At 57.8% G+C, this 11,965-nt stretch overlaps 3 protein-coding genes across 3 annotated transcripts; 2 read left to right on the top strand and 1 right to left on the bottom strand.

Moving 5' to 3' along the window:
• Positions 1 to 938: 938 nt before the first annotated feature.
• H310_09841 (hypothetical protein) lies at positions 939 to 3,001 on the top strand. The gene has a single exon (XM_008876016.1). It carries the CDS (start codon positions 946 to 948, stop codon positions 2,893 to 2,895), a length of 1,950 nt encoding a protein of 649 aa, XP_008874238.1. The 5' UTR covers positions 939 to 945; the 3' UTR covers positions 2,896 to 3,001.
• Positions 3,002 to 3,748: 747 nt separating this feature from the next.
• H310_09840 (hypothetical protein) lies at positions 3,749 to 10,511 on the top strand. The gene is made up of 24 exons (XM_008876015.1): positions 3,749 to 3,882; positions 3,931 to 4,151; positions 4,197 to 4,241; positions 4,292 to 4,609; positions 4,660 to 4,897; positions 4,947 to 5,116; positions 5,165 to 5,649; positions 5,699 to 5,753; positions 5,808 to 5,919; positions 5,961 to 6,073; positions 6,130 to 6,269; positions 6,314 to 6,541; positions 6,592 to 6,905; positions 6,967 to 7,325; positions 7,382 to 7,478; positions 7,523 to 7,797; positions 7,853 to 8,123; positions 8,168 to 8,565; positions 8,619 to 8,801; positions 8,846 to 9,018; positions 9,071 to 9,411; positions 9,470 to 10,040; positions 10,098 to 10,233; positions 10,307 to 10,511. The coding sequence occupies exons 1-24, from the start codon at positions 3,789 to 3,791 to the stop codon at positions 10,436 to 10,438; spliced, it is 5,469 nt and encodes a 1,822-aa protein (XP_008874237.1). The 5' UTR covers positions 3,749 to 3,788; the 3' UTR covers positions 10,439 to 10,511.
• On the bottom strand, positions 10,453 to 11,436 carry H310_09839 (hypothetical protein). Its single transcript, XM_008876014.1, has 4 exons — positions 11,217 to 11,436; positions 11,034 to 11,168; positions 10,828 to 10,977; positions 10,453 to 10,773 (listed from the first exon to the last, which is right to left on the bottom strand). Exons 1-4 carry the CDS (start codon positions 11,422 to 11,424, stop codon positions 10,490 to 10,492), a joined length of 777 nt encoding a protein of 258 aa, XP_008874236.1. The 5' UTR covers positions 11,425 to 11,436; the 3' UTR covers positions 10,453 to 10,489.
• Between the last annotated feature and the right edge of the window lie 529 nt (positions 11,437 to 11,965).

Below are 11,965 nucleotides of genomic sequence, written 5' to 3'. Positions count from 1 at the left end.
ACTTCGACCCGTCCAAAGACGCCAGAACGCGAACCGTAGTTCTGCTCAACTGCAACGCGAATGAGCTTGCCACTCTCTGCATTGCCTCGTTTGCCTTCCCACCGGTTGACCTGTGACCGCGAAAGCGGGTATTCTCTGTTACGATGGCTGTGTGTCACGGGTGGTGAGGAACCATCACCCCACGCTCCACCGCACCTTACCGTTCGACCCCACCGCTGTACCTCACGCCATCATGGACTCTAGCGTTAGGAGGATGTGATGTTGAGTTGGTAAGGTCTCCATGCGAGGCGACCATCCAAGTGCCAGATGCCATGAGCACGTGCGATAGAGCTCTCTGGTATGAGGGCATGTCGAGATGCCGATGCCCGACAACGCTCATCTGCGTGGACCAGCTGACCGCACGTCTCGCGGCATCCCGTGTCCCAGAGTTGGCAGGAACATTTTGTCATGGTCTGTATTCCCTCGTATAAGTACATAACCTGTTCAACATAATATTTATCAAGTTCTACGGGTCTGTAGCCTCGTGCTCTACACAATCACGAGATTTTAGAACACCATCGACCACGCGCCATGGCTGCGTCGGCGCATGGATCGAATTGTACGTCGGGACATGCTGACGGAACACCCCGGATTCCATGGACGTCACGCCATTCACGGCCGCGTATGCATCATGCAGGTGCCTCTACATCTTGATAAGCCGGTTTCCTTGGGTAACTGTCGAACCTCGAAAAACTAATATTTGTTGCTGGACGACGAGTGCATCGCGACGCATGGGCCGAAGGTCCCTCTGCATCTAGGTGGGGTTGGGCCGCCAGCTATTATCACCCACGTCTCGCATACCTCTGAGCATACAAACGCCCGTGGACACCGCGAAGCCCCTGGCTCAGGTGGAAGCGGCGGCGTCGTCGGGATCAGCCATTAGCGTTCCTCCCACTGACGGTGGATATGCGGAGCGCAACGGTGGTTGTCGAGCTCGCGGTCCTTTGGACCATCGCGGCTGGCGCGACGCCTGTTGCCAGCATCATGCGAAACGGATGGTACAACTGCTCGATCAATACGTTTGCGCTACCGCCGCGAGCGGAAGCGTGGTCTGCGTCGTTGTCCATTCGACGCCACGCGCTCGGGGCGTTCGTGCCTTCAGCGTTTGGGCCGTACGAAAACCTCAAAGCCCGCATCGCCAACATGTTTACTCAGTGCGCCGAGTTCACGATGCCGTTCTGCCACAATGGCACGGCATGCGCGGCCAGTCCCCTCCCGACCAAGTCGATGCCGCTCTTCGTAAAGAAGCTCTCGGCATCGGTATCGGGTAGCAAAAAGGTGTTGTTTATGCTGCAGGGTGGCCCCGGCGCGTCGTCTGTCGCGATGGAGTCGCTCATGTCGAACGTGCACGACCTCCTGTTTGGCGAGTTTCACATTTTCACATTGGACCATCGTGGAACGGGGCGAAGTGGGTTTTTGGACTGCCCGGCAGCCCAAGCGCAGTGCTCGGGGGGACTTGGGGGGACGGCCATTACGCTGGACGAACTTCCAGGCTGCTTGAACGACCTGAGGCTGCAATTTGGCGGCAATGCCGCCGCTGCATTCTCGGTCACAAACGCCGCCAAGGATGTGACCACGTTGATTCAAACCGAACTCGCCGACTACGACGTGTACCTGTATGGCGTGAGCTACGGGACGTTGCTCGTGGAGCGCGTGATGCACTTTTCACCGCCGCAAGTCAAGGGGTATATCCTCGACAGCATCGTCGCGGACCATCACCACGGCAGCAACAGTCAAGTCTTTACCAACTCGAACGACGATCTCAACGCCGTGAGTCGGCAATTTCTCGACCTGTGCTCCAAAGACACGGCCGGGTGCGGCGAGCTCCTCGGGCCGAACGCGACGGCCGCGCTCTTCAACCTGTACGAAACATTGGACTCGAACGCGTCGGCATGCTCGTCGCTGTTTTATCGCACGCTCAACGAGACGCCGTCGGTCGTGCTGCGGCAGTTTTTCGCGGCGTTGCTGGGCGACTTGGACCGCCGGGTGTTCATCCCGACGTTCGCCGCCCGCGTTCGTCGTTGCAACGACCAAGACAAGACCTTGCTGACGGCGCTGTTGATGGAATCGCCCGATCATTCGGACACGATGTCGTCTGGCATCCTCCACGACACGATTGGGTTCGCCGAGCTCTGGCACGTCCTGACCCCATCGATGGCCGACCTCGCACAAAAGTTTATGGCGTCGCCGATGGCCCAGATCAACTCGGACGAAGTTGGCCGGTATTGCCTGTACACGCGCTCGAATGCGACCAACTGCGCGCCGTGGGCCAACGCGACGGCTCCCGTGTGGACTTACCAGGTCGACAAGTACTTCAACAAGACCGCGGGGGTTCCGAATGGGACGTCCGTGCTCGGCCTCGCGGGCAAGCTGGACCCGGTCACACCCGCCACACACGCCCGGCGCCACTTTGAGAACATGGAAGGATCGAACAAGCGCCTGCTCGAGTTCCCCGTCGCGGTCCACGGCGTTATCACGTCCACTCCCGTGGCGAGCATTCGTCCAGGCCCTCCGTGTGCAATGGTCATTCTCGCCGCGTACCTCCGAGAGAACGGTGCGCTGGCCTCGATGGACACATCCTGCATAGCCAACGTGTATCCTCTCCGCTTCGACATCTCGGACGCGATGGCGCAGCGACTCTTTGGCCTGGACGGTGGCGCCATGGATGGCCACGTGGCGAACCCAGTCAAGGACGCCAACAAGTACAAGACCAAGTTCACTCGAATGATGGTCGGCGCCATCTTCCTCGCGGTCGTTGTGCTCGCGATTGCATTCTACGCGTTTGTCAAACACCGCGAAGCAAAAGCGATCCGTGATAAGTATGCTGTCTACGAGGACGCGTCCTCGGGCGACTAGCCCGTGACGACATGAGTCGCCACGTCCTCGTTACTCCGCCCCACGGGCTATAGCGCTTGTACATGATGGACCACGCAATATGAATATTTAGAGTTAGGCAGTACGAACGTTGCGCCACCATGGCGGAAGGCATCCACGAGCGGGAGCCAGCAGCCCTCGCCCTGGTGGCGATGGAGCAGCAGAACTTTGCCGAGTGCTTGACTGGTGTGCAAGAGCATGTCGAGGGGGCGATGGAGCAGCAGAACTTTGCCGAGTGCTTGACTGGTGTGCAAGAGCATGTCGAGGGGGCGATGCAGCGGCGACAAAACGCGACCTATCATCCTCATTGACTAGCATCACGACGACCACGATTCGAATGTACGAAAAAAATCAAAAGTTTGTATACATGTTTGTATACCATGAATAGAATTTTCTATTTTTTCATCGCGATACAATTCCTATGAATGTGGACTTTGTAGGTTCATTCTCATGAACACCCGTTGTTTTATGGACTTGTTTAGACCAGTCGCATGCAACATCCTACTTTTCAAGAGCACATGACTGCTCTGGGGGGTTGGATCTATTCCTTCCACACATGTCGATGCAAAGTCACACGAGAGTTCAAGTGAAACAAATTTACTTTTTGACAAAGGTCGGAATATCTTCTTGCAAAGTAGCACCGACGGAAGATACGTAAAAAAACGTAATTGTATCGTATGCATTCTATTTAAATTTTTCCGCCAATTCCTGTAGCGTGATACAACTTACTGCTAGTATTCATGAATGGGTATCGCGATGAAATTAAATTATTTGCATGATATGATGCATCTCGTCGTGTGGCATGAAATGACGTTCCCATGACAGACGCGTTAGATCGGGGCAAAAGTTGATTTGGTCCGCCCAAGTCGGTGACGATGCCGTTGCTGCGTGTCAAAGTTGTGTCTGCGAGCAAGTTGCTGGCGCTGGACAGCAACATCCTTGGTGGAGGAGGGCCGTCATCGGACCCTTGTACGTCCGCTGTCGACGCTGCCATCCCGTGACACGGTCGTTGCCTAGATGTGCGTGTGACGTGTGGCACAGAAACGAGCAAGACCAAGGAAGTGAAAAAGTCGTTGAATCCTCAATGGCACGAAGAGTTTCGGTTCGGGGAATCGGTTCTCCTCGACCTCTCGACCACGTCGCTCCACTTTCGCGTCAAGGACCACAACGTCCTCGGGCCGGCCGAAGATCTCGGCGAAGTGACCGTGGCGCTCGAACCGCTCTTGCCGAATCAATGGGTACGATGTGTACAGCGTCAGGATGTTCATGTGTCAGCGCGTTAGAACAAATTGACGCTGCCGCTTGAAACCCATCGAAGCATGAAGAAGGTACGTCGGAGGTGGTCTCCAATATACAATTAACCCTGGGTGTACCCCAGGCGGCGACCGGCGACCTCGTCGTCGAAGTGTTCGTGGATCTCATGCAAGGAGTGGGAACTGCTCCCCCGTTGTTGAACAAAGTGGCCAGTATGTCGGAAGACCCGGCAAGTCTGGATGGACCGCCGGCATTGGCAGAGGGAGGCGATGGCGCGGCCGTCGCTGCCCCTGCGGCTGCGTGGACGTACAACGTACTCGCCGTGAGTGTGCTTGAAGGCAAAGGATTGAAAGCTCTGGATGGTACCGGTGCCGACGCAACGAGCGATCCCTTTGTCATCCTGTCGATGGGGGGCAGCACCGTGAAGCCGCTGAAAACAAAGGTATGTGTCCGCCCCACGACCCGTCATGCTCGAAAACGTGGCCATCCTAGGTCATCAAGAAATCGTTGGCGCCCAAGTGGCGACAAAAGTTTTACTTTGCGATCGACCCCAACACGAAGTATGCCAGCACGGTCTTGACGCTCCAGTGCGAAGACCAAGACGTGTTCGGGACAGACTTTATGGGGCTCCTGGCGATCGACGTTCGCGAGTGGGTTGAGAAATTCGGCGGCACGAAGACGGACATGTGGCTGAGCCTGGGACCTAACACCAAGAACCCGAGCCGCGCGAGTATTGTCCCTGCTCTCGTCGACTGCCATGGATTGACATGTTGTGGTAGATCTGAACGAGGAAGAGCCCACGGAGCTTGGGTGGGGCCAACTTCACGTTGCGATCGAGCCGTGTACGCTCGAATGCGCGTTGGATCGGTTGGCCCAGGGCGAGACCGACTCGGAAGTGTATGCAGCGGGCGATGGCGGCGAGTCCGGGTCGAACGGCGCTGTGGACGAAGTACCCTCTGCATTCTCGTTTCGCGGGCACTCCAACGCGTGTGCGTAGACGCCCGAGAACGCCAAGGAAACGGACGAAGAGATTAAACAACGAGAAGCGGAGCAAAAGAAGATGCTCGAAGAACTGCAGCAAGTAGAATTCAAGAACGGCGACTACCAAATCCAAGTCCGCGTGATCGAAGTGCGTGATCTGGTGCCGCAGGACGCCAACGGGTCGGCAGATCCGGTCGTGTTTGTCGACTGCTTGGGCCAGTCCCAGCACACGTCTGTCAAGCCCAACCAGCTCAGCTGCGTCTTTGACCACCTCATGTTTTTCAACTTGAAAGATCTCGACAAGGAAGCGGTCGAGGGCGCGTCGATCGAAGTCACGGTCAAGGATGCCGACGGCCCATTTGGCGTCGCCGACAAGATTGGGTACTTTCGCATCGACGTGCCGTACGTGTACTATCAGAAGAACCACGAAATGTATCGGCAATGGGTCGCCCTCGTCAAGAGCGCGGGCGAGAGCGAGCAAGGCGTGCAGGGCTACCTCTTGTACGGTCTCCCTCGGTGCATCCCGACATCATGTCGCCGCTCGATCTAGGTTGTCGATTGCTGTGCTGGGCCCGGGCGACAAGTACCATATCCACGACGTCACGGCAAGTGGTCTCGATGGAGCAGTGTCCTCCCTTGGCTGAATGAACCGTGTGCAGGATGTCAAGGAAGAAAACGAAATGGTGCTGATGCCACCACGGCTGTCGCAAGCGCTGCACTTTTTGGTGGTGACTGTTCACCGCGCCGAAGGCCTTCCCAACATGGACAAAAGTACGTTGCTTCTCACGACCCATCGCTCACGTCCGACGTAGCCATGGTCAGCAAGGGCGGCATCGATGCATATGTGAAGGTCCAGTTTGCCGGCGAGAAGCCGCTGACGACGCGCACCGTGTCGACAAAGGGTAGCGACGTCGAATTCCAGCAGGTCAGTCGGTCCCACCGTGTCTTTGGCTCATCGTGGAGGGTTGTGTGTCATTGCAGGAGTTGTGGTTCCCCGTTTTGCTCCCGTGCATGTCCAACTTGATCAAGATCAACGTGTGGGATTGGGACCGCGGCTCGGACGACGAGCTCGTCGCGACGTGCCGTCCGTACTATTTCAACCAAGTCAAGGACCACCCCACGTACGTCGAGTGGCGGGAGGTGTCTACCGTCACGATGGCGCTAGGTTGTTTCAGCGCATCTGGAGCAACTTGTACGGGGCCCCGGAAGACTCGCGCCTCCTCCAGTTCAACACAAAGCACAAACTCGACATGAATACGCGGCCGGACACTGCGTCGACGTATCGCGGCCGCGTGCTTCTCTCGCTTCGCGTCGAGTCCGAGGTCAAAAACACACTCGAGATCCCGCATACGCGCAACTTGCTCTCGACGACGCCGTCGCCGCCGACGCAAAAGTACGTGCCACCGACTGGCGTGCGTGGGTCCTGACGCAGGTCCCGTGCAGCTACGCATTGCGCGCGTTTGTCTTGTCGGGAACGGAAATCCCCGCGTTTGCGAGCAAGATGCGGTTTGGCCAAAACTCGCGCATGAGCGTCCGCGTGTGCTGCGGAAGCACGACACTGTGGACGAGCCGCGTGGACAATGTCAAGGGCCTGTGCCACTGGAACGAGTTTCTCGAGGCCACCAACGTCGCGCTGCCGTCGGACCTGTCGCAAGCCCCGGACGTATTTGTCTACCTTGTCCATGGCGCGATCGGGCCGGTCGCGAGCAACATTTGCTATGCCAGGTACAAGGCTGCCGACGTGATCAACAGCACAGGTATGCGTACGAGGAGGCTGTGGTCAGTCCTGGCGACACCTCTCATGACACGGAAAATTAGGCGAGCTGCCTCCGATCAAGTGGATCTCGCTCATGGAAGACGACGTGCTGGACAACCTGGCCGACTCGACGTACACGGGCAGCATCCTCCTGCGTCTTGCTCTCGAGCCCATGGGCGCATCGGGACGGACCGAGGCGGCGTGGAACGACCTGCCGAATGTCAAGTGCCCGAATGCCAGCTACTCGCTGCTGGTGCACTTGTTCCAGGGCCGCGGGTTGCCCGCCGCCGACGCGAATGGACTCTTGGATCCGTTTGTTGCGGTCACGTGCAATGGCGTTGGGCTCAAGAGCTCGACCAAGATCAAAACGCGCGATCCCATGTACTATGAGACGCTCGTGTTCGACATCAACATCCCGACGGTAAGATGTCGCCGCTGAAAAATGGATCGGACGCAAAGCCCATCGCGTTGGCATAGGACCGAGCCCACCAGCCGCGCATTGGGCTGCAGGTGTACGATTGGGACCGGTGGGACAAGGATGACTTTGTCGGCGGAGTGGCCATCAGTCTCCAAGGTTTTTTGTGGCTCGTCGAGACGGGCGCGCTGACATGCTGGTAGATGTCGACATCTTGTCGGCCGGTGACTACACCAATGAGTACACAGTGCCAAAGCCCCGATGGTACAAGCTATCGTACGACGAAGATGGCGACGGGAGCGAGGGCGAGCTCCTCGTGTCGTGCTCGCTCATCGCCAAGGACTTTCCCGACCAAGTGATCGAGCCCCCGTCTTCGATCAAGCCCAAGATGCAGGAAAAATTCTTGGAAATTACATGCCTCGGGTTGCGCGATCTTAGCCCGATTGGGTTTATGCCGCTGCACATGCCGTTCTTGCAGGTCGGTGCGACCACCCCACGCCGACGGACCCGCTCCCTCGTTTTGCGATTTCTAGTTTGACATTGGCGAAGTCAGTTCGTCGAATCGGCCGAAAAAGACGGGGGGAAGCTCCAAGCCGACGCCGCAGAACCCCAACTTCCTCGAACGCATTATCATCCCGCTGCAGTTGCCAGAGGACGCCCAATTCGCCCCGCGGCTCAACCTGAGTGTGTTTGATACGCTCCTTGGCGGGTTCCACAAGCCCCTCTTGGGCACGTGCTCCATCGACCTCACGACCAAGCTGCCATTCTCGAACGGCGTCGAGAACCCGCTGTACGTGCCGCCCGGTACGAGCCCGTCGTGGAATGTGCTTGGCATTCATCGATCGCAGGCGAATGCACCAAATACAATTTGGGCAATCCCCACGTGGACGGTGGTCCCGTTGTCCCAATGGCAACGACGGCGCCGCCCGCCGCCGACGACGGCACGGGTCTTCCCCCGTTCCTTCGCACCCCGTCGTCGGCGGTGCCCGAGATCGGGCCCGACGACGATGAAATCCCGGCATACCTCAAAAACCGCAAGGTCATGGCTGGCACGATCGAAGAGGACTTGCAATCGACACCGTTCGAAGTGTACGAGATTTTTCGCGGGCAAAAGTACGGCGGGCCGGCGTCGACGTATCATGCCGTCGGCAAGTTCAAGGGCTTGATTCGAGTCATCCACAGTCGCAGCGAGCCACCACTGTTCGACTTGAAGGAGCTGCTCAACCCACAGCCGTATGTCATTCGAGTACGTTGGGGTCGCGGTCGTGCTGCGGCTGACCACCGTCGCCATTGTGTCAGGTGTACATCTTGGACGCATTTGCCCTTCAAGCCAAGGACCAAAATGGCAAGTCGGATCCGTATTTGCGGCTCAAGCTCGGCAACGACACGATCGTCAACGACCGGGCGCGGTACATCGAAGCGACACTCAACCCCAAATTCCACACGCTGTACGAATTCAAGGCAAACTTGCCTGGCGCGTCGGTACGCCGCATGCCGATGATCGTGTGTGTGACGACTGAGAGTAGGAGCTCACCATCGAGTGCTTTGACTACGATTTGTTTTCGCTGTCGGCAGACTGCGGCGACGACTTTATCGGGGCAACCAAGATCGATCTGGAAGATCGATGGTTTGACGATCGATGGCGCACGCTGGGCCACTTGTCCGAGGGCACATTCCGCCCCGTGGAAACGCGGCAGCTGTACGTGGTGGACGCGGGCGTCGCGGCGAACACTCATCGTCGTTTGTTGTAGGTACACGCCGTCGAGCGTGATCTCGCAAGGGTCGCTTCGTTTGTGGCTGGACATTTTGACGCCGTCCGAGGCAACGGCGTTGCCGGCAGTCGACATTTCGCTGCCCCCGATCGAAACGTTTGAGGTCCGCGTCGTGATTTACAAAGCCAAGGACGTTGTCCCGGGCGACGAGTTTTCCGAAATGAGCGACCTCTTTGCCAAGTGCTGGATGCAGTCCAACACGGACAAGGCCCAGCACACCGACGTCCACTGGCGCGCCAAGAACGGCAAAGCGTCGTTCAACTGGCGCATGAAATTCGACATTGCGCTGCCCGTGGACCCGCAAAACGAGCGCGACAAAGGTGCGCGCGCGCACACACGTCGATCTGTGCACGCCGTGCCTGATCGCTCTGCGATTAGGTCATCTCCACGTCCAGCTCTGGGATAAAGACATGCTCTTTGACGACTGCCTCAGCGACACGATCGTCAACTTGACCGAGCCGCTGAAGCTCGCGTACAAGACCAAGCAGCTCGTGAATGTGTATGCCAAGCAAAAGCCTGTCAAGGTCAAATCCACCACGACGACTGTGAAGCCGATGAACCAGCCGAGTTTGTTTGGCGCGGGGCCAGACGTCGACTTGGAAGGCGGCGAGTCGACCGCGCTGCTCACGCGAGGATCGTCGGGGTCGACGTCCCAGCGCAACGTCGAGAAGCGCCAACCCAAGATCGAAGACAAGAAGGAGAGCGTCGACATGATGATCAAGGCGCTCAAGACGCGCATTGGCATGGGCGACGATCCGGAAGATGCCACGTGGCTGACGTGCACGACCGTGGACCCGCACACGAAGACCCGCGTCGAGGCGGGCAAGCTCCTCCTTGCGATCGAGATCATTCCCAAGGCCGAAGCCGAGATCCGCGCGGCGGGACTCGGTCGAAGCGAGCCCAACGCATTCCCGACGTTGGCCGAGCCAGCGGATCGATTGCATCTGACGTAACTCTCCACAGCTTCGTTTGTCAGGCAGTGTGGCTCACGTTGTCCGCTTGGTAGAGCGCTTTTCAACCCGCTCACGTTGCTCGAGTCGCTGCTCGGCCCCAAGGCGTACGGAGCGTGCTCGAGCTTCCTCTTTTGCGCATTGATCATTGCGTTTTTGGTGTTTGCCGGGCCTCTCGTCAACGTTCTCTTGGTAAGGCAACGTGTGGCGGATGGAGACACACCAAACGGGTGGTTGCCACGACCTGTAACTCGTTTCTCGGTAGACGCTTATCAACATGATCCCGCCTCCGTTCGGCTGGATCGTGTTTATCTCGTTGCTGTCAATCCTGGTCCTTGGGTTCTGCTACTGCTCGTATCGATGCCGTCGCGCTATCAGCAACGTAGACAAGGACTAGACTGTTGGACGCTGCGTGTATAGTCCACCAGATTGCGTGCTTTGCATTCGTTTATACAACGTCGATTGCATTGTTTGGTTGGGTTGGACCAGGCTGGCCAGCGTGCGCGAGCGCCACAAACACGCTGCCTCCACACATACACCCCGTCAACGTGAACAAGGCAGCGAAGCACAGCATCTGAGGCCGTGCGTGGCACTCCGTGGTCGCGTTCTGCAACACGGTGGCCGCTTCGATGGACGACAGCATCGAACGAAGCATAGAGTTGGTGACTTCGTCCGCCAGGACGAGCCCAAGGAGGACGCAGTCGTGCCGCCATGCCAGGACGCTTGTTACATCTACGTGCGAGTTAGCGCAATGCATGGGCCGTCGGTGCTACGATGAAGCCGTACCTGTGGCAATCGCGGTAAGAAACAGCATTGCCGAGCCACTCCATATGAGCGCAACACGAAGTCCCGCACGGTTCTTCAGTGCCATGATGGTCCCAAGGCACGATGCACATGCAAGGAGATGAAGGAGAGTGTTTGCGCTGGACCAACCCCCTAAACTCATTTGCTTGAGCTGTGGTGTTTGCGCACATGCAATGGTCTCCACCGACCGTGATGGAGCACTTCGATTTCGCTGCGTCCCGCCGAGTTGCTTGCTGGCGGGAGCGGCAGGCGGACATGAACGACAGGTGCGCCGTTCAAGAACCGCACGTGGGTGCTTTCTCTCGCACGCGTGCACTTCCATTCTATTCATGTGAACGAGTGACGTCCGCATGCTCTTAGCAGGGGCTCACCTGGATCAATTGCACTCGCCGATGGCAACTTCACGCAGTACGAACGGGCATCTTGTTCGTTGCAGGCTGCAATCAGAGTCACCACCGACATGATTGCACAAACCATGAGGTATCGTTTGAAAGCACTGTCTCCCTGATGTCCATGCTGCACCGACAAGTAGTGCGTCCGTCGCCAGTGGAGCGGGCGGCGGCTCAACATGGCCTCCATGATCGCCGCCGCTTCAACTTTGGCTTTAACCGTATCCGGATAACCACGAACAAACCGGTCCAACCACGGTTCAGTTGAAGATGGAATCGCGGGGAAGCGACGAACATGGCGACGACCCCGCGACGAAGCGGCGCAAGGCGATGCCGAATACGAGTTTCATCTGGAAGCACTTTCAGCGAAGTGAGGACAAGAAGTCCATCGCGTGTCTCCACTGCCTTCCCATTGGCGCCACGGTGTTTGCATACTCTGGCGGGACATCGACCATGACACGGCACCTGCGGCGGAAGCATGGCATCTTCGCCCCAGGCAAATCCGAGCAAGACTACGAACGTCCCGCGATAGCGTCTACTGTGAATGGACCGCCCTTCGCATCTGCAATGCTCACCTCTTTCTTTGACAAATCCGACGACGGAGGAGGCAACTCGACCAAACTCATGGGGCAATTACTGGCCAACAACCTCAACGCTCGGCACCCCAAAGTCCAGTGCACTCGCCACACAATGCAATGGATTCAATACGCGACGACCCAGTATGCGCCCCT

This window comes from Aphanomyces invadans (assembly GCF_000520115.1).
Source record: "Aphanomyces invadans strain NJM9701 unplaced genomic scaffold supercont1.23, whole genome shotgun sequence".
Taxonomy (NCBI): domain Eukaryota; phylum Oomycota; class Saprolegniomycetes; order Saprolegniales; family Verrucalvaceae; genus Aphanomyces; species Aphanomyces invadans.
The sequence above is the reverse complement of the archived record's forward strand: the minus strand, read 5'-3'. Positions and strand labels throughout refer to the sequence as shown.

Excerpts from the sequence above, each read along its gene's own strand:
- H310_09841 (XM_008876016.1), top strand. The coding sequence starts at position 946 with ATGCGGAGCGCAACGGTGGTTGTCGAGCTCGCGGTCCTTTGGACCATC.
- H310_09839 (XM_008876014.1), bottom strand. The coding sequence starts at position 11,424 with ATGGAGGCCATGTTGAGCCGCCGCCCGCTCCACTGGCGACGGACGCAC. Across the intron at positions 11,169-11,216 it reads GGCGAGTGCAATTGATCCAG|AATGGAAGTGCACGCGTGCG; the intron begins GTGAGCCCCTGC and ends TCACATGAATAG. Across the intron at positions 10,774-10,827 it reads TCTTACCGCGATTGCCACAG|ATGTAACAAGCGTCCTGGCA; the intron begins GTACGGCTTCAT and ends ACTCGCACGTAG.
- H310_09840 (XM_008876015.1), top strand. The coding sequence starts at position 3,789 with ATGCCGTTGCTGCGTGTCAAAGTTGTGTCTGCGAGCAAGTTGCTGGCG. Across the intron at positions 7,479-7,522 it reads AGTGGCCATCAGTCTCCAAG|ATGTCGACATCTTGTCGGCC; the intron begins GTTTTTTGTGGC and ends ACATGCTGGTAG. Across the intron at positions 10,234-10,306 it reads CTCTCGTCAACGTTCTCTTG|ACGCTTATCAACATGATCCC; the intron begins GTAAGGCAACGT and ends GTTTCTCGGTAG.